Source organism: Ostrea edulis, chromosome 3 (genome assembly GCF_947568905.1).
Source record: "Ostrea edulis chromosome 3, xbOstEdul1.1, whole genome shotgun sequence".
In the NCBI taxonomy this organism is placed as follows: Eukaryota; Metazoa; Mollusca; class Bivalvia; order Ostreida; family Ostreidae; genus Ostrea; species Ostrea edulis.
Genome location: NC_079166.1, coordinates 15,724,363 through 15,746,364, shown reverse-complemented (window position 1 = coordinate 15,746,364; position 22,002 = coordinate 15,724,363). Strand labels below are relative to the sequence as shown.

General features: G+C 35.0%; 1 protein-coding gene across 2 annotated transcripts; it reads right to left on the bottom strand.

Annotated features, from left to right (window-relative positions):
- Nucleotides 1-812: 812 nt before the first annotated feature.
- LOC125674797 (armadillo repeat-containing protein 2-like) lies at nucleotides 813-21,701 on the bottom strand. Of its 2 annotated transcripts, XM_048912085.2 has the most exons (21): nucleotides 21,599-21,701; nucleotides 21,037-21,327; nucleotides 18,183-18,258; nucleotides 12,065-12,094; nucleotides 11,264-11,444; nucleotides 10,611-10,770; nucleotides 10,087-10,154; nucleotides 9,255-9,350; nucleotides 8,885-9,060; nucleotides 8,647-8,749; nucleotides 8,353-8,525; nucleotides 7,982-8,032; nucleotides 7,609-7,754; nucleotides 6,458-6,557; nucleotides 4,721-4,861; nucleotides 4,299-4,473; nucleotides 3,579-3,701; nucleotides 3,282-3,395; nucleotides 2,973-3,105; nucleotides 2,437-2,597; nucleotides 813-2,253 (listed from the first exon to the last, which is right to left on the bottom strand). In XM_048912085.2, exons 2-21 carry the CDS (start codon nucleotides 21,264-21,266, stop codon nucleotides 2,081-2,083), a joined length of 2,610 nt encoding a protein of 869 aa, XP_048768042.1. In that variant the 5' UTR covers nucleotides 21,267-21,327; nucleotides 21,599-21,701; the 3' UTR covers nucleotides 813-2,080. The 2 variants fall into 2 exon arrangements, with proteins under 2 accessions (XP_048768042.1, XP_048768043.1); XM_048912086.2 differs by lacking the exon at nucleotides 12,065-12,094.
- Between the last annotated feature and the right edge of the window lie 301 nt (nucleotides 21,702-22,002).

The following is a 22,002-nucleotide window of genomic DNA, read 5'->3' as shown; positions in this document are numbered from 1 at the left end:
ATATATACATGTATACCTGTACAACAATGTCACCTGGCTCATGAAAATAAAGGTTAGTGTGTATCACTGTCCTAAATAAAGATAACAACCGTTAGTTGTACATGTATACACAAGCAGTTTATCTTTGCGTAGTTGGGGTACGTTGACTTCCTAGATGGGGATATTGTACACGTTAAGAAAGCATCACTTGTTACTCACCCTCCCCTCCATCATTTTAGTTTGTATTTCCCATACCACCCACGAAAGAGATGCAGTAAAATTCTCGTACAGGTGGAAGGGGTGATGTATAAAATACATAAACCATCTTTCATAATCAAATACATTCAGTGTTATATAGCGACCGAATCTTTTGCGGAACACATGTACTCAATATTGACACCTTTTCTTTTTAAATGTGTACATCACAACAATGGACGCTTATCAAAAATAACTTGTGCATTTCCGATTAGTCTGAAAATTAAAGTACACAGCACTTCCTCGTCTTCCATCACGAACCTGCGCCGCCCAGATTTTAGAGCACTTTCATTTCATCCCCAATATTATTCTGGAATATAAAACTATTTTCTGCCCACTTTACTGGCATTGAAACTTGTGCGAAGCTTATCTTGGACATTTCCTAGTAACAATTACAAAACGTCAGTACACTGACAAGAAGCCGATCTATCTGGAATAGTACAAGATCTATATGTGACTTGGAAGTAGCCGATCTATCTGGAATAGTACAAGATCTATATGTGACTTGGAAGTAGCCTAAAAGTATGTGAAACCTCAAAACTATGAAGTTTTCAATAAATAAAACACAAAAGTCCCGGTGTATTTCTTTTGTTTTATTGGCTAGTATGTCGTTACATGTGAAAAACCAATACTGATAAGTTGTATATCAAGCGATTCACAATAAAACACATTCACACAGAAGAAATCCATCGAGAGATCCAGGAAAAATCCATCAAATCCATCGAGATCCAGAACAGAGATAGCAACCTCTCTCTTCTGTCATGAAGGTTTAAAATAATACATTGGTGCACTTATACATGTAAATACGATCTCCTCAAAATGAACAGACAAAATCATACTGGTGACGGCAAATTCGTACTTTTAAATTTCACAAGAAATCGTTTTAAAAACTTTGCATTATAGAGATGATAAAGAGTGCTTAATGATACCATTCATCAACAAGATAATTTTCTTTCAGCATCATAACAATCAACAATCACTGTGAAATCAAACAGTTTAAAACATCAGTCATACATTCATATACTATATATATAAATAGAGTTCATAACTTAATTTAGACAGAATAATTACATTCACTATTTACATTGAGTAGCACTCGATATACAAATACATGTATACATATCACATTATTTCAAGTGTCATTTCAAATTTCCATTACCATGCTTTTTGTACAAGTCAATAGATAACGACAAATTTGGTCATGTTCCAAGATAGTCATTCATACACATTATAAAGAAATTGACTTTTGTACCATTGTCTGGTTCATCTCCATCAAAAATTGTCTACGAAAGAACTACAATTTCAAATCGCAGTAGGTATAATATGACACTATAGTAGGTATAAGAATCTGCTATCGATTCACAAATATTAGCGCCTACAAAAAAAAAAGCATATGGACGGATTTTCTGGCAGTTGAACACAGTAGATTTATTATGTCAGTATAAAATTAAAACAATGCATGGACGGAATGATTTGGTCACTGATATGTTTTAACAAAACACACCACCTCATACACCAATAAATAACTTCCTGTAGCTCAGTAGACTAGAGACACAAACGAAAAATGTCTGAGAAAAACAAGCACTATCACTCTGGTGTAAAGTACAATGGAGTAGACTTAGTGGGAATATCCATACTTTTCTTCATTGTGAGTATTGGTCGTCTACATGAACGGTTCTTCACAGTATAGAAAATGTCAAAATCCAGTAACACCATGGGTATTTGGACTTTCACCTTAGCATTTATTTAAAAAGTATATTTATGCATATTTTTGTAAATAGGAATTTTGTTGATTCTGAATTTATTTTTTTTTATAGAAATTTATGAATCTACGTGAAAGTTATTACTATGATCCACTTGGGGTTTCTAAAGGTTCGAGGTCCGACTGGTGAGTCTCTATTCTCTGAAGCAACTGTTCTGCCACAGGACAGAATTGTTCAGTCCAAGTTTCTTCGAAATAGTCTGTCATTTCCTCATCCACCTCTTCTTTGAATGATAAATCTAAAGCAGAGTCTCGATCTGTGTGAAAGAGTGTAAAATATCAGCAAAATTCAAACGCGATGAGAAATCTTTTAAAAGTTACCTTTTAATACACTTTTAATACAGGTGTTGTCTGAATAATCAAAATTGAATTCAATGCATATCCTTTTTTCTTTTTAACCTTCCTGCACATTTGATGATAATTCAGATGAATTTAAGTACCTAGCAGTTCCATGAGCAATTCCATGAGGTCCTGAGACTCCTGCTGTCCGAAAGAGTCATTGGAGCTCGTGATTTTCCCGCTGTAATTCCACAGAATCTGGCACACTAGACTGGCCAGCTCCCAGTCCGTCCGACTGAAGTCTCGCAGCACCTCTATCAATCTATAAAACAGGAAGTTTACATGTCAATGGTAATTACTTTACATACATGTCAATTTCTAGAAGATCTCTTAATTTTCTTTCTTCTCTCTTTTTTTTTTTTCTGCATCAAATAATTAACTCTATATCATAATTGTAATTGAAAGATTTATATAGCGCCCTATTAACATTAGTTCTCTAAACAATCATTTGTAATCACTTTACAAATGTGAAAGAAAAGATAATATAAAATAGATGCGCACATGTGAATAATTTAAAAAAAATTAAACAGCACTGTAAGAGCTGTAATGTAAAAGCACTAAATATGTAAAAAAAAAAAAAATATCACAAATTAAAGCAGATAAGATATGAAAATGACGTGTCTTTATCTATTATTACTTTCTGATGCCATGCTCCTGTTTCAATATTGGTCTCTTCTCCTCATCCACCATAAAGTTGATGAGAACTCCACAAGAAATGTAAACTACTTCCCTGTTTCCCGAGTCTAGCATGGTGACAAGCATTCTGTCAACTACAAAGAATACACAAAATGTACTGGTTCTCCCAATCAACATACGCACTTTTCTAAAACAAGTCTTTTCTATTGATAGTTTAACGACTGATTAAATCAGTTTAAACTGGTTTGATAATAACAAATTCATCACTTGTAAGATTATTCTTCGATCTCAGTTCTTCAGCAGGACTTACTTTTCTGCTCGGTGAGGAAGTCCCTCACCACCTTTTGCCTAGTGAGATTGGCAAACACTCGACATGCTTCTACCATTGCTTCCATGTTGTTAGCCAACACCAGCTTTAATAGGGCTACAAAATAAAACCATTTATAACAAATACAGGAAAACTCCCGTAATCCACTCATTTCTTTTGAAAAAAACAAAACAAAAAAAACAAACATCAGTATCCTTACAAGATCACAATAAAATGTATAGCACAATGTTTCTGGGAGGTGACAATAACCTCTTTAGATTTATCTATGAGAAGCCATACCTTCTAATACTCGGATCTGGAGGGTAGTAATGGCACTGGTTTTAGTGTTGTAGAATGACAGGTTGTTGACAGTTGCTACGGTGTTAAGTACAAGCTCTTCACTACAGGATACATCTCTACTCTCTGAAATCAAAAACAAATTTACTATTGTATCTACTCCTGATAAGTGTATTCCATGGTGGAAGAACTTTAATGAAAAAGGTACAATACATTATACTGCTTGATTTGGTTCTCAATGTTAGGGCTTTAATTGTGGGATATTTCTGTTATTTTAGCGCAATTTGTGTGAATATATCTTTCAAATCTCCAGTGCTTGAGAATTACATGTAACTCACTTAAGTTTTCGCACATGATATTGCCTAGTACTGATGTCAACATGAGTAATACCATGGATTTCTTATCTTTAACTCACCCACATGAAATATAAAGCAGAGGAACACTTGATCAGGGGTTTCATCCCCCCTTTTTAGACTCCTTAAGTAATAACTATGTATTTATCTTATTGTTAAATTTAAATACTGATGGGCTGTACTGCCCAAAGTTGTATTAATTGAATAAAAATAGTAAAAAAAAAAGTATAGCACAAAAGATTTTAAACTTTTGCGATTTGATGTCAATCTGTTATTTTGCCAAATTTATAACAAACTTGAACAAAGCATTTACACTAATGGTACCATAGGATGCTCGGTTCTTGTCCACATTATAAAATCAACCCTTTACCTAATACTTTGAGCAGGTAGTCAACACACTGGTAGTTAGAACATATTACAGGTCCCACATTCTCATTGATTGACAGGTTGGCTATGACCCTTATGACCTTTATCAGGACATCCTCAGTCTTGTTGACAGTGCTGCCATCTTCTGTTACCTCCTTTTTGACCTCATTCCCTTGATTCTAAACAAAAAATAAATTAAGAAATGTTACGAAGAAAAAAAAAACCATCTACACAAAAGGGCATCATATATACAAAAGAAATTTTACATTTGCATATATTTTGGGCATAGTATTCTATCTTTACATTTGCTAATTATTTTTTATATATTAAGGCAAAATTTTTCATTTCAAAGCATAAACAATATGCTTAAATGATCAAACGTTAGTAATACAAGTAACGGGAATTAAATAAGGACCAGTTCCAAACCTTAATATCTTGTTCCAAGTAAAACCTAAACAGGGACATGAGGATGTCGAAGGACCCCGCCTCCTGGAAGAGCCTCAGTCGGGCCACCTCGTTCTTTGCTGTCATGTTACCTAGCACAAAACTCACCCTCACCACCACATCCTACAGAGAAAACACTCTGCTTATAACAACACGCAATGCAATATACGCGGAAAATTGCATAGGCTTGAAACAGTAAGAAAGACTTGATAAGTTTTAAAAATATGATTGAGTGTTGACTTGAAATAGAAACCTTCAATGTTACGATATCAAGGAGAGTAACTAACTGAATGTTTTGATATCAAATAGAGTAACTAACTGAATGTTACGATATCAAAGAGAGTAACTAGCTGAATGTTTACGATATCAAAGAGAGTAACTAACTGAATGTTACGACATCAAAGAGAGTAACTATTAAACTGAATGTTTACGATATCAAAGAGAGTAACTAACTGAATGTTTACGACATCAAAGAGAGTAACTTACTGAATGTTTATGGTATCAAGAAGAGTAACTAACTGAATGTTTACGACATCAAAGAGAGTAACTAACTGAATGTTTATGATATCAAGAAGAGTAACTAACTGAATGTTTACAATATCAAAGAGAGTAACTAACTGAATGTTTACAATATCAAAGAGAGTAACTAACTGAATGTTACGACATCAAAGAGAGTAACTAACTGAATGTTTACAATATCAAAGAGAGTAACTAACTGAATGTTTACAATATCAAAGAGAGTAACTAACTGAATGTTTACGACATCAAAGAGAGTAACTAACTGAATGTTTACAATATCAAAGAGAGTAACTAACTGAATGTTACGACATCAAAGAGAGTAACTAACTGAATGTTTACGACATCAAAGAGAGTAACTAACTGAATGTTTACAATATCAAGGAGAGTAACTAACTGAATGTTTACAATATCAAAGAGAGTAACTAACTGAATGTTGCAATATCAAGGAGAGTAACTAACTGAATGTTACAATATCAAAGAGAGTAACTAACTGAATGTTACAGTGAACAAATTCAGGACATCTACATGCTTTCAGAGAACAACTTACATAATTGTGTTTAACTGTTTTCACACAACAATCTACACCCTACAGCTGATTTAAATACTACTTTCAAAGACGGCTGCTGCTAAGATAACCTTGTGACTTGTGTTGCTGGGGGTCTCTGACAAATCTTACAGACTTTCACAACTTGTAGACTTGTGCTCATGTTATAATGTATATATTTGTGTTGATGTCATAACTTGCAGACTTTTGTTAAATTCTTATCTTACGGACTTGTGTTGATGTTATAACTTACGGACTTTTGTTAAACTTAGAGACTTGTGTTGATGTTATAACTTACGGACTTCTGTTGATATTATGACTTGCAGACTTTGTTAAACTTACGGATTTGTGTTGATGTTTTGACTTGCAGACTTTTGTTAAACTTACGGATTTGTGTTGATGTTTTGACTTGCAGACTTTTGTTAAACTTACGGATTTGTGTTGATGTTTTGACTTGCAGACTTTTGTTAAACTTACGGATTTGTGTTGATGTTTTGACTTGCAGACTTTTGTTAAACTTACAGACTTGTGATGATGTTATGACTTGCAGACTTTGTTAAACTTACGGATTTGTGTTGATGTTTTGACTTGCAGACTTTTGTTAAACTTACAGACTTGTGATGATGTTATGACTTGCAAACTTTTGTTAAACTTACAGACTTGTGTTGATGCTTCTGCAGGATGTTCACAAATGACTTATAGGAGGTAGGATGGTCAGCCAACGCAGTACAGCAGTCTGTGTGTAAGGTCACCTTACTGCAATGAAGGATTCAATATTACATGACCAGGCAAGAAACTGTAATTAATTATCATATAAAGTAGCTATGTTTCAAACATGATATAATGTAGACACTTTACTATAATCTGTGTATCATATAACATAGGCATCTGTCAAGATTTAATTCAGATACCAACATTACAGACTAAAAACATGAAAGTGGCATAGCATAGATTTTTTAAAGCAATTATTCATCCAAAAAAGTATCTTTGAGTGGAATTCAGGCACCTATTGATTTTTTATGAGAATACAAAACAATACAAAATATTCACATACTGGCCATACACATCAATTAAAAATAGCTTAGAGTTAATTTATTCAATGCACGTCATGTTCATTCCATTGGTTACTTTACTTCACTTCACAACTTCAAGAACCTGGTATTGATCAGTGGCAGTGAAAACTCAGGTGTGGACAGGAAAAAATGACCAAGTTACCAGGCAACTTTAAGTCACTTAGCAACTTTAAGTCACAGATAACATCTGCCATGAAATTAATACAGTTGAAAATCAAAGAAACCAACCAACCATTATAGAATCAGTTATAACACAAGATTATGATACAACATCAACCATAGAGCATTTTCCTGGTGGGTATAAACCTTTGACCTATTTTGACAATTTTCCAAAATTCTCCAAACTAAAAGTTGTTAAATCTAAGTACATCAGTATACATGTACATTGTATAGATAAATAAAATTGAGTTCACCAAAATTTTATCCACCAAAATTAATGTAAACCCAAATCTGCCAAATTTGCGTCCTGCCATAAAAAAAATCCATGTATATGGTACGCTATGTGCAATTTTCTTGAAGTACATGTATCACCCTACCATGTTTTAAAACTGCCCTTCCTTGGTAGCAAGTTTGTTTTTTTCTTGGCTGGAACACTCTTATTTCATAACATACTTTAGAATATAGTTTTAAAATATACTAATGCTAGATATGTGAATATTCTGGAGATGTTTAGCATTAGATCCCCATCAGATGTGAAGCTATCGATGATAAGACAATGCACTAATGCTAGATACCTGAATATTCTGGAGATGTTTAGCATCAGGTCTCCATCAGATGTGAAGCTATCGATGATAAGACAAAGGGATTCTATAGCCTGACATCCCAGCAACCTCTCCCGACTGGAGCCTGCATCAGCAAGGTTTCTCAAGGCTGCTGTCGCCTATACAAGGACAATAAAACACAATCCAAAATAAATTGGGATCAATCATAATAATCAATATCAAAAAAACAAATATTTTACTTGTGAACCAATTACTCTAAATGCTGCACATATTGTGTAAAATAAATACAGTGTCAAAATAAATACAGTGTCACATACATGCATTCTTCTTTTTAACTTAAAAAATATACCCCATTATCTTTTAAGGATGTCTTTCATTAAATTACCTGGACTAAAATGTTTCCAAGTTGTGTTGTTGGTTCGCTGCCTTCCCGTATCTACAAAAAAATCTCCATATAAATATATGTCTACGAAATCTCTACATAAATATATGTCTACAAAATCTCTACATAAATATATGTCTACAAAATCTCTATATAGATATATGTCTACAAAATCTCTACATAAATATATATCTACAAAATCTCTATATAGATATATGTCTACAAAATCTCCATATAAATATATGTCTACAAATTCTCTATATAAATATATGCTGCCTTCATGTGCTTTAGTATGTGTCGGACTACATTAGACAACTTATGACAGCTTACAGGCAAAGACTGCCAAGAAAACACCACATAATACAAGTACTCACGGTTTTGTTAATACTGTTGAAGAGAATAGCCAGGTTTTCTATGCAGTCTTTCTTGATTAGCTGTTTAACTATCGTAGAGTTGCCTGTTAACAGCTTCAATGAGCCTATACAGAATACCAGGGCTTCACTAGCACTGAACGGGTCGGTGCCCCTCAATGTGTCCATCAGAACGTCTGAAACAGCAACACGATCAAGCTCTGTAGTTATTTCATTTGATATTTCAATCTAACAATAATTCAATTTAACCCCCCAAACATCCAAGTCATAAGCGATAAAAAACAGAAATTAGCATACCTAGCACATCTCCTTTGAGAAACTCTGGATCATTTTTCTCATTTCTGCTGATTTTGAAGACTAGTTTACAAGCACTCAGGAGATTATTTCCTGTGATTTTGAACTATGAAAAATAAAGAATAAGACAAAACTTAAGCCATGTCTTTCTAATGTTTTTTCCATCTTATGTAAAATAGCCAAAACACTATGCAAAATATTCTTGAGAAAGAGATTCTAAAAAAGAAAAACATCTGCTTACAGAAAGAATGAGTTTAGCCAATTTGAGCTGTGCACATGTGTCATCTACATCCAGGAGTTTAAATACAGACTTCAAGATCACGGTGCGTTGTTTACAATTCCTGCCAAGTAAATTTTCCTTCTGCAGGAGGGAATACAAATCATCTGCCACCTGTCCTAGTCGTTTGGGGTCTTTCTCTAAAATGGAGTATATGAATTACATCAATCAACGTACATCATGAAAATTTATTTCAAAACATTCAACCTAGAGGAAGAACAGGGACCTGTTCCACCCCTCTCCATTAATGTAGTTTAACTTTCATCGCCAAAACTGTAAAGTTCACTTTACAAATCTGCATGTAAACAATGAAGCACGGCTGTTGAGAACTTACTGCTGGCTTCAGCCATTCGTTCCAACAATGGAGATACATTCTGACTGTAAAATAGCGCTTCCTCGGCTGTTTCCTCTTCTCGTCTGCCCGCTGAACCTGTAATATCATATCAGTGGAAATATTCTCTGAAAACAGTTCCTTGAATGTATAATAACTATATGTAACAGAGAGAGAGAGAGAAATTTCACAAAGTTGAATGAGAAAGCATAACATTATTTTTTCAGCAACCAAACCCTCTCTTTTCTTGATTCTAACCATATTTATAGCACTACAACAATACTACACTTTCATGAATATTTTTCAATACTATCACATTTTATTTAATTTCTTCAAAACTCTCAGTTGGGGGCTAAGACTGGATGCAATCATGCTCCATATGAACATTAAACTAATACACATTTCCTATCATAAAACAGATATAAAGCTACCAGTAATTCTGCCACAGTTGTCAAAATCATCCACAGAGGCCACCGTTGTAAAATCTCCTACGTACCCCTTTACATCACATAATGATTATTTAAAACCATACAACACTACGGTTATTGCCCAACAATCCAAATATTGCAAAACAATATTCCTTAACAACTAGCACTTCTCACTTGTAACCTGTTTTTAATTACAAATGATTCAGTTCAGTCTTGAAAGATTGAATAGCTTGTCTACAGACATGAATATCGGATCTTATGAGAATTAGCAAACTGCACATACATCATATTTCATCGGAGAGTGGGAACCCTCCAATTTCCAAGAGACCTTTCCTCACAGTGTGAGTAAGAACAGATGTCAACCACTTCTTCAAATTAGCGCTTTGCATGCCATCTGTATTGCTTACCTCCCCTGCCTGTACTCCCGGCACTAGAGGTCCTCTTCGTTCCACCACTTCCCCCTCTACTCTCGGCACTAAAGAACAGAAAGACATTGAAAGCTCTGTTTAGAATCTCTCTGATCATTATTTTGAAATGGGTACTACAATATACATGTGTACATTTTTTTTTTTTTTTTTTTTTACAACGATTTACTCCTCTATTTGAATTTAGTTTTATGGTGTTAATGGATGGTGCTGGATGATTTCATCAAGCATATAGATAACAACATGACATACGAGTACACATCACTGGGATTATAAATCTTATCAAGGTTACAACAAACTGATTCTCTGAAAAGGGATATTTTGCATGTACAATCTACCTGTGAGGGGGACTTCTGACTGAGGCTGAACTAGGTGCTCTGTGGGGCATTTACCTGTGAGGGGGACTTCTGACTGAGGCTGAACTACTGTAGGTGCTCTGTGGGGCATTTACCTGTGAGGGGGACTTCTGACTGAGGCTGAACTAGATGTCTCTGTGGGGCATTTACCTGTGAGGGGGACTTCTGACTGAGGCTGAACTAGGTGCTCTGTGAGGCATTTCCCTCCCATCTCCTTCCCCCCTCTCCTCCACAGGAAGTGGGGATCTTTCTTTGGGTCCACTATGTGCTCTCCTAACTGGCTCATCAATGTTTTTTATCACTTGGTTTCCTACACAAGAAAAGGAAATACAGTGTCATATGTATATAGTGGAGCACACAAAAATATTCAAGCAAGGCTGATTTCACATATTCAGAGGCGGGTCCAGAAATGTTCAAAGGGTGGGTTGATGACCCAAGATTATGATCTTTTTCCTCCTAAAAAAAACAGGCATTGCAGACTACAAAGTGACACAAAACAACTTTTTCTATTAAATATATTCAACCATAGTGGATGGTGGGTAGTTTACAATCCCATCTCCAGATCCACCTATGCATATTAAAACATCTGCCAAGTAATAAACTAAATGTTTGTAATTTTCATATATAGAGCTGTTTCAAAATATCAATAGAGAGAATGTCAAATTGCCAAAACAATACTTAGTCTAGACTAAGTATATTTTGCTATATAAACTGTCTAGATAGATAAACTTCACACTAGCTTAAACTTCTTTGGATACTGATATACAATGCATAAGATCATTTAAAGTCAGTACATCAATTACCATCAGAAGGGCTGGTATCTAGGCGAGACTTGGCATCTGAGCTTATCGAGCCCTCTACACTGGTGGACTGTTGCAGACGTGTTCTGGTGACCTTTCCTCTTTGAACTTTGTTGGGGTCAGACGGTGGCTTTGGGGGAAGTAACCCTGGTTCTGCCTCATCTTCTGATGGAAGTTTAGGTTTCTAAAGTTCAGAAAAAAAAATTCAACTTAATACAAGAAATTGTCAATATACAAAATGCATAAAATGGAGAAATCTTTATAGAGCAGTTTTGTAATGCATATTTGCTATGTATACAAGTACAATAGATTTATAATATAATGATATTTAAGGTTTCAGAAAAACAAAAAAAAAACTCACAAAAAACAAGTACATACATGAAGAATAAATATTAAGTTAATATGTGTCAAAACAACAAAGAAATGAAGTTGAATTAAGAAAACATTTTAATTTAAAAATGTAATTGAATCATTATAACTATGTTAAAATGTAAATGGGGGTTGTAATGTCAATTATTGTATACTATAGAGAATAATGTTTAGTATGGATTTACATACATTCAAGTTTAATACACATAACAGTGGTCCCAATTTAATACTACTGAGTGTATGCTTTCTTTTTTGATTTGCCATCACCCTTCTGAGCTTCTTTCAGAGTGTCATTAATCTTATTCGTATGTTCTACAAGCATGGAACTAAACAGCAACTATCTGGGACATTGTGTGCTACTGCCCCGCCCCCATTCCCTGATAGAGATCAGTATATTTCAGCATGCTACAAACAGAAAAACACAGACATGCTTACTTCTTCTGAGAGGGCAGAGAAAGAAGGATTCTGAAATCAAGACATGGTTACATTAGTTTCAGTCATAAGGAGACATGCATGGAATAAGTTATGGAAGCAACAGTTTAGAAAAAAAGCTCCCAAAGTTCATTCTTTCTTAAAATACATTTTAATCTAATACCTCTCTTTGATGATCATATCTTAAACAGGTTAAAGTAAAGTGAGATTTTTTTCATTTTAAAATGAATTCATTCATTCTGTAGTTGAGGTATATAAAACACACTACAGGAATTCTGACTCCTAATTCTTACTAGCTAGTCTTATCGTTATCAGATAAGGGAAATATGACCTGTTCAGTGACTCTGATGGAAAATCAATAAACAAGCAACATTTCCTACCTTTAGTCACAGTGCAATGTACTAATAAATAATTGATTTCTTACAAGAAAAAAACTGGGAAAGCAAGCCTCCAATTTTAATAAGTTCAAAATAGATGGTAAATGAATCTCAAGAATTTTTTTTTTTTTTAAAAAGTCTGCCATTCCTCTTCTTAATGCTTGTGTAGAGACATTAAGCGTACATTTTCTATTTTCAATTTCGTGTTGACTGAATGTCAATAACAATTTATCAAACTCTTGCAGTAATACAAGTTTAAAACCTAAACTATAAATTGCATGCAATTTTTCAAGTGAAATACGGATAGGCTTCAACATGTATATATATAATTATACACATATATATATATATATATATTAATGAATGAAATGAATTTGGTGAAATAAGATTAGAATATCAAACTAAATAAGACTAACAAAGTAGACAATTTTATGGAAAGATCGAGGTATAAAATGTAAAAATAGATTAAAGCAACTAAGGGGTAATTCTAGGGAAACTGGGTTAAATTATCAAAATATACTTGTAAGCAATTTGAAAGTATTGCATAGCAACACATGCCCCATATCACCCAAGGTCAAGTCATTTGTATAATATCCTGCATGAATAATCTTACGTCAACAGTTTATGTATAATAAAAAGATGTGAATGTGAAACATGGCTGGAGAATATCGATAACACAGTCGAAACATTTCTCAAAAGTGTATAGATTTATTTTAATTTTACTCCGATGAATGAGACTTTTGTATACTTAAAAAAAAGCATTGAATAAGAAAATGGAATTTAACAGTCAATACATATATGCCCAAACTATGTCCAATCTTGAAATTTTAATTGAATTTTTTTTTCTTTCTTTCAGTTTTCGTTCTTTAAATTTAAAACATGTCAACGATCATCTTCCAATGAAGATGTCTTCATTATCACATCAAACAATGCTTCATTCCTATCCTCAGCACTACTGCCGTGTTTGGGGACAATCTCACCTTCAGTATTCTGAACAATGAAGCAATAATAAAGATCAACATTATTGCATATGTCCTATGTTTTTAGTCAACTTTTTTCTGTGTTTCTGTTAATTATGCTTTACCACAAACTATGGTTTCAATCTCGTGTAAATAGATACAGAAACCCCACAAACATGATCAGAAAGCATGCCCTTATTTCATATCCCCCCCCCCCCCCCAGCAAAATATAGTTGAGCTTTGGTACATGTATCTCAAACACTGATATCTTGAATACCATGGACATGTCAAAGTAATTCAGAAGCCTCAATCACTTATTTTTAAGTATTGTACTCTGGGTATCTCGAATCCTCGGATATCTTTAAGTTTTTTCTTGGTCCTACCAAATTTAAGATAATGAGGTTTAATTTTATGTGGATGTCACACAATGAAAAATGTACAGAGAACTTGACAGAGTACAACAATTAACTCAACCATGAAACTAATTTTTAAAGGATAATTCAACTGTGACAAAAGCTGAACTTAATGTAGAAATCTTAGACATGCCAATCAGACGGAGGAAGTGGGGCTGGATTGGACACACTCTAAGGAAGCCAACTTCCAGCACCACACACCAGCAGGGCCGTAAGTAGGGTTCTAAATCAGGGGAGGCAGGGGATTGGGGGCCGCCGATTGACTTTACGACTGAAAATGACACTTTTTAAATCCCAATTTATCATGTTTGTGTTTCATTTGTACTATGTAAAGAATCGTAATATGGTGTCAAAGACAAAGGTGCTTGTCTTCATTTTAAACATATATCCTATAATATAACATTTATATTAAATTAAGGATTACTAATCCACATCAAGTTGAAGTAAACACCTGTCATTATAAGTTTAACTATTCCTACTCAATTTTCCCTCTTCATTTCCTCTTTTTCTCTGACTTTTATTTTCTTTTTTGCCAAAAAATCAGACGAGGCAGTTGCCTCGTCTGCCTCATCGGCAGTTACGGCCCTGACCAGGAGGCGTGACTCTGAGACAGAATTAAAGGAGCAGGACAGAATCGAGTTCGTTGGAGGACTGTTGTTGATGGCCTATGTTTCTCAGGGAACGACAGGCCTAAGTAAGTAAGTAATGTAGACATATACTCAATTTGATAACCACATATAACATTTCAGCTACCGAAGTTAAAGCAGTGTAGAGAAAAGTCCATAAAACTACATTTGGCATGAAGTCTCATGAATCTTGTAAAAATCAGTCTTATAGATATTGTAAAAATCAGTCTTATAGATATTGTAAAAATCAGTTAACTGTGATGATATCTTAACTTAATTGTGAACATACATGTACATTAGTAAACCACATGCAGAAAACTCAGATGTAACAGACGGTCAGATAGACTGGACAGAGTACAGAAAACTTAGATATAACAGACGATCAGAAAGGCTGGACAGAGTACAGAAAACTCAGATGTAACAGACGGTCAGAAAGGCTGGACAGAGTACAGAAAACTTAGATATAACAGACGATCAGAAAGGCTGGACAGAGTACAGAAAACTTAAATATAACAGACGGTCAGAAAGGCTGGACAGAGTACAGAAAACTTAAATATAACAGACGATCAGAAAGACTGAACAGAGTACAGAAAACTTAGATATAACAGACGATCAGAAAGGCTGGACAGAGTACAGAAAACTCAGATGTAACAGACGATCAGAAAGACTGGACAGAGTACAGAAAACTTAAATATAACAGACGGTCAGAAAGGCTGGACAGAGTACAGAAAACTTAGATATAACAGACGGTCAGAAAGGCTGGACAGAGTACAGAAAACTTAAATATAACAGACGGTCAGAAAGGCTGGACAGAGTACAGAAAACTTAAATATAACAGACGGTCAGAAAGGCTGGACAGAGTACAGAAAACTTAGATATAACAGACGATCAGAAAGACTGGACAGAGTACAGAAAACTTAGATATAACAGACGATCAGAAAGGCTGGACAGAGTACAGAAAACTTAAATATAACAGACGATCAGAAAGACTGGACAGAGTACAGAAAACTTAGATACAACAGACGGTCAGAAAGGCTGAACAGAGTACAGAAAACTTAGATATAACAGATGATCAGAAAGGCTGAACAGAGTACAGAAAACTCAGATGTAACAGACAGTCAGAAAGACTGGACAGAGTACAGAAAACTTAGATATAACAGATGATCAGAAAGGCTGAACAGAGTACAGAAAACTCAGATGTAACAGACGGTCAGAAAGACTGGACAGAGTACAGAAAACTTAGATATAACAGATGATCAGAAAGGCTGAACAGAGTACAGAAAACTTATATAACAGACGGTCAGAAAGACTGGACAGAGTACAGAAAGTCTCATGAATCTTGTAAAAATAAATCATATGGGCCACATCGCTAACCTGAGACACCTTGGTTCATATCAGATGACTTTCCATATATATTTGCATGTAAAACCGTAATCCCTATTATGGCCTCAACCTACCCCTGGAGGCCATGGTTTTTGCGAACTTGAATCTACACTATGTCAGAAAGCTTTCATGTAAATGTGAACTTCTTTGGCCCGATGGTTCTTGAGAAGATTTTTTTAAAAGATTTTTCCTATATATTGTATGTAAAACTTTGACCCCCCCTTGTGGCCCCATCCTACCCCAGGGGGCCAGGATTTGAACAAACTTAACTCTGCACTATGTTAGGAAGCTTTCATGTAAATATCAGCTTTTCTGGCTCAGTGGTTCTTGGAAGATTTTTAAAGATTGTCCCTATATATTTGTATGTAAAACTTTGATCCCCTATTGTGGTCCCATCCGACCCCCGGGGGCCAGGATTTTAACAATTTAGAATCTGCACTATATCAGGAAGCTTTCATATAAATCTCAGCTTTTCTGGCTCAGTGGTTCTTGAGAAGAAGATTTTAAAAGATTTTTCCTATATATTTGTATGTAAAACTTTGATCCCCTATTGTGGCCCTATCCAACCCCCGGGGGCCATGATTTTAACAATTTAGAATCTGCACTACTTAATAAAGCTTATCTATAAATTTCATCTTTTCTGGCCCAGTGGTTCTTGAGAAGATTTTTTAATGACCATACTCTATTTTTACCTTTTCTTGATTATCTCCCCTTGAAAGGTGGCCTGGCCCTTTATTTTAACTATTTAGAATTCCCTTTACCTAAGGATGCTTTGAGCCAACTTTGGTTGAAATTGGCCCAGTGGTTTTTGAGAAGAAGTAAAAAATGTTAAAAGTTTACAGACGGACGGACGGAGGAATACGGGTAATCAGAAAAGCTCAGGAGAGCTAAAAATTAGTTAAGTGTGATGATATCTGAACTTAATTTGTAAACATACATGTACATTAGTAAACCACATGCAGAAAACTCAGATGTAACAGACTGGACAGAGTACAGAAAACTCAGATATAACAGACGATCAGAAAGACTGGACAGAGTACAGAAAACTTAGATATAACAGACCGTCAGAAAGGCTGGACAGAGTACAGAAAACTTATATATAACAGACGGTCAGAAAGGGTGGACAGAGTACAGAAAACTTAGATATAACAGACCGTCAGAAAGGCTGGACAGAGTACAGAAAACTTATATATAACAGACGGTCAGAAAGGGTGGACAGAGTACAGAAAACTTAGATATAACAGACCGTCAGAAAGGCTGGACAGAGTACAGAAAACTTAGATATAACAGACGATCAGAAAGACTGGACAGAGTACAGAAAACTTAGATATAACAGACGATCAGAAAGGCTGGACAGAGTACAGAAAACTTAGATATAACAGACCGTCAGAAAGGCTGGACAGAGTACAGAAAACTTAGATATAACAGACCGTCAGAAAGGCTGGACAGAGTACAGAAAACTTAAATATAACAGACGATCAGAAAGGCTGGACAGAGTACAGAAAACTTAGATATAACAGACCGTCAGAAAGGCTGGACAGAGTACAGAAAACTTAGATATAACAGACCGTCAGAAAGACTGGACAGAGTACAGAAAACTTAAATATAACAGACGATCAGAAAGGCTGGACAGAGTACAGAAAACTTAAATATAACAGACGATCAGAAAGGCTGGACAGAGTAACTTACAGAAAACTTAGATACAACAGACGGTCAGAAAGGGTGGACAGAGTACAGAAAACTTAGATATAACAGACCGTCAGAAAGGGTGGACAGAGTACAGAAAACTTAGATACAACAGACGATCAGAAAGGCTGGACAGAGAACAGAAAACTTAGATAAAACAGACGGTCAGAAAGGCTGAACAGAGTACAGAAAACTTATATATAACAGACCGTCAGAAAGGCTGGACAGAGTACAGAAAACTTATATAACAGACGATCAGAAAGGCTGGACAGAGTGCACACTAGTAGTAGTACCCTCCAGCTCTGCCAGCTGGGGACTAATAAAAATAACCAAGAAGGTGATTCTATGGAAACAGGAATAAAATATTTAAAAAATGAAAGTAATGAAGGAGGTTTTTCTATGATAATGCCCTAAATCGGGATATCCTATATATATTATAAAAAAAATTCTATATCTATCCTGCTTTGTACTATAAAAAATATGAATACAGCATAATTTGAAAGTAATGAATACTTGTTCAGAGTGAAAGTAATCATCACAAAACAGTGAAATTTTTTTTCCATACGAATGGATTACAGAAATTGAAACACCAACATGTAATCACTCTTCAAACAGAGCTAAAGAAGGTGATTAGAATTAAGAATTTCAAAAAAAACCCTTCAGAATATGATCCTTACATGATTGATGGGTTGTAGGCGAGTCCTTGAGGTTGGTCTCGAAGTGTCTGATCCATCAAAGTGACGAGATCCGAGACTGCAAAAAAATAAAATCTATGTTATCACAAACATTAACAATTTTTAAGTATCCTTTCTCTTCATCAATTAATTGACCCATAAAAATGTCAAAATTAGGCCTAAGTCAAAATATTGCTTGATTGTGACCCATCATTTGGACCTATGACACTCTGAATTTATCTTGGTATGCTGTGACAAAGGCTTTGAATGTGATCTAAAAGGAGGTTTACAGGTCCAACTCTCTCCACATTCCTGACATTTCAGATCTCATTTGTCAACCTCTCACCCAAAGTTTAAACTTTCCAATAATTTTAATGTCTGGACTCTGTGGAAGCCAAGGAAGTCTGTTAATAATCTTCACCTGTTTCCACTGATTACAGCACAGAGGTATGTGACAAGGGACGTTGTCCTCTTACAAGATCGGATCCCAGTCTATGCGAAAGACATCGGACCGTCGGACCTGACCGATGTACAGTGCCTGAGGTCCGATGCATCATTTTTTACACCGGACCGAAATGTCCGATGTCTCAGTGTCCGGTTTTGAACTTTACTATTTTGATGCGGAGTCATTTAAATATTTGTTATAAGAAAAAATAGCACACAAATCCAAATATGTAAATGAATGTGATTAAAACCGCATGGACCATCTAAAGTAATATACGGGAGGTATCCCTGGTATAGTATTACTAGTATAATAAATAAGATTTCCTTGGTTTTGCATTTTCACGTGTTTCACTTTTTTACATTAGGTTTTTCGGTCTGACAAAATTTGGTTCGGTCCGGTGTGTTCATTGATTACACAGGACCGAATGTCCTGTGTGGTCCAAAAAACTTTCACATGGACTGGGATCCAGTGACGATTTGTTTTAAAGTGTCACACAAACTAAGACATTTATCAAGAACTTTAACATATTCATTGTTGTTCATGTTTCCATTAACAACGTTTACAGTTCCAACAGCATATATAGTAGGATACACAGCCCCAAAACATAACAGAAGCCAGGGCACGAAATTAACATATGCCTGTCAGTCCGTGACTGGTTAAAAGTCTGGCGGACTGACTGACATTCGTTTTAGTTTTAAATCTTGCATAAGTGTTACAATATTGTCAGAGGCATATTAAATTCCGTTATTTTATTTTTAAAATAACATTAACGAAATACGTTAATTATTTCTGAAAAACTTTAGTGCACTGGTAAATCTGTGTTAGCGTTAGTGTAGAATTTCCTCTAGCCACATTTCATTTTCATTAGCCACACTAAATTTGTAACAAGGGAATTTAATATGGTTCAAAGATTTTTATAATTTGCCAAATACACTGAAACACATACAGTTCAAATCACCATCTGAGGATTGTCAGAAATAAAAGGGGAAAAATAGTGAAAACACATTGTAAAATTATGATACTCAATCTTAAGACAGGAACCTGATCACAGTGTTTGTAAGAAACAAGTCACATCTTTATATATGCAGAGTACTTTAACAAATTTCCTAACAAAATACCATTTACTATTAGATTCATAAGTGGGTACATTGTAATGTCATTAATACCCCTCAATTTTCCAATATAATTATAACAATGATATTTAATGTAACAGTAAAGAAGAAAATGTAGAGACCAGACCCACCGGAAATGAATTTGAACCCATATACTGAAATGGTTTGCTACATGTAAACAAATTAAATCCTCTTTCCGAAATAAATGTTCAGTGCATCTGTTCTCTAATTATCAATTATGGTGACGTATTCATATGAGAGAAAGATTCTTGAGCAAGACGTTAAACAATCTACAATAAATCGATCACAGTCACATTTTTTTTCAAGAACGGTGCCATTGTTACTCAATAGTTGATACAGCATATTCCGATTATCATTCCCGTCCTCACTCATCACCTTCCGTTAACATGGTTAAATCATACGTCAAACTTTAGTGACTCGGTCATAACATACAGTGTATTTAAACGCTATCATTACGAGTTTCCGAATGACGGAAACATTAAAACAAAAAGTCGAGATCGGAATTCAAAGTGCAAAACAGAAATGAAAGTAGAAAAATCTCGTTCGCCAAAGTGGCGAGTGAGGCATAAAATTACCTCACCACATGCAGTTTACTTTCGCCATTGGCGAAGTGGCGATCATCTAGCGCTAACACAGTAAATTTTTCTGCAGACTGGTTGAAATTATACCCTATCAGTCGGCTGGACTGGTGACATAAAAAGTTAGTTTCAAGCCCTGGAAGCTCAACACTGCATCTCTCTGTCACTGTATAGACCTAAACATTCAGTGCATAATCTTTCATCTGATTTCCTCAAAACATGAATTAAAAAGTTATCATTATGACAAAGTTCAATTTTAGACTCATCACTGAAAAAGGATGGAAGAACAGTGATTATCAACTTTGTTCTTCTTTCGGAAACTACACAGTTGTTTATAGTGACTCTTGTCTCCATGGTCTGAAGTTACAACCTTCTACCTGACTTTGTTTATCTGTTAATATGTGGCATAAATAGCAGAAAAATATCCGATGAAACCCGAGAAAACAATCTAGAATGTTTGTTGAATCAACCGATATATGCCTAGGTTCAGTGGTTAAATGATGAGCATATCCAAAATACATCTTGTACTGTCCGAAATATCAACACTTTCCCCTACCTACCATAAACTTGATAAAGACATGGATGGAGTATGATACTTTGAAGTACCAGAAAATACCAGAGTTATTCTAAATATTTTGGAGCAATGTGGTAAAATACAATATGAATAATTCACCTACATTTCATACAAAGTTATCAAGTACCTGAAAGAGCTTGGCGGGCGGTTTTCTGGGGTTCTGGTGCTTGTCGCACCAAATAATGATCTTGTAGCGTCTCTGGGTGTACACGGTCTCTTTGTGACCACTGCTTGTAGGCCTGTGCGACTGCTCAGAGATTCTTTTGCTTCTGTGATAATTCTTGAACTTGTTGTGTCCCCTTGTGGAAGGTAAAATGGCCGATCAGGCTGTCGTTTCCTTTGGGCATTGTTTTCCATTCTGATCCTTTCAGAGTTTCCCCTTTTTTTCTTAGTTTGCTTTACATATCCCGAATAATTACTGTCAAAAAAAGAGAAATTGTAATTACCTTTCCGTACATTGATTAGAAAAAAATCTTACCAACCATTAGGCATCAGACTTTTTTTTATCACCAACAATTCTGTAAAATTGAATTTCAGCAAGAATCTAATCATGTAATGACAGTAATGTCGACGCGACATTCGTATATTGCATCGACATGTTCCGTTGAGAACGACCCTGTGGTGCTCATCAAGTAATCACGTTAAAAATTCACAACTTCATGCAGCATCACCTGTTCAGTACAACTTACATCTTTCATATCTATGCGTAGTAGAAAATAAAAGGATCAAAAGTTTGTTCATTGTAATGATTGTTTGGATGGAAGGAATGTATACAAGCGCATGCGCATTGAATATGGCCAAATGTTGTCAAGTCGTTTACGAACTAATTCGATCAATATATTTAGAGCTATCTGCAGTCGTGATTTAAAATATTGATTACGGTGCGAATCTTAGTTAAATTCTGGTCTCTATCCTTCAAGTTATGACTAACATGATATACCATTTTTATTTTTCAATGATTGAAATTCATACTCCATTCAAAACTTACATGTATGTAATTTTTGCAATGCTATTCATAGCTGAATACTTAATATTTTGTCATTTTTAATTACATGTTTTAATATATATAAACAAAATTCAAAGGTCCAATATT

Excerpts from the sequence above, each read along its gene's own strand:
- LOC125674797 (XM_048912085.2), bottom strand. The coding sequence starts at position 21,266 with ATGGAAAACAATGCCCAAAGGAAACGACAGCCTGATCGGCCATTTTAC. Across the intron at positions 10,155-10,610 it reads GTCAGAAGTCCCCCTCACAG|TGCCGAGAGTAGAGGGGGAA; the intron begins GTAAATGCCCCA and ends TCTGTTCTTTAG. Across the intron at positions 9,351-10,086 it reads CGGGAGTACAGGCAGGGGAG|GTTCAGCGGGCAGACGAGAA; the intron begins GTAAGCAATACA and ends ATGATATTACAG.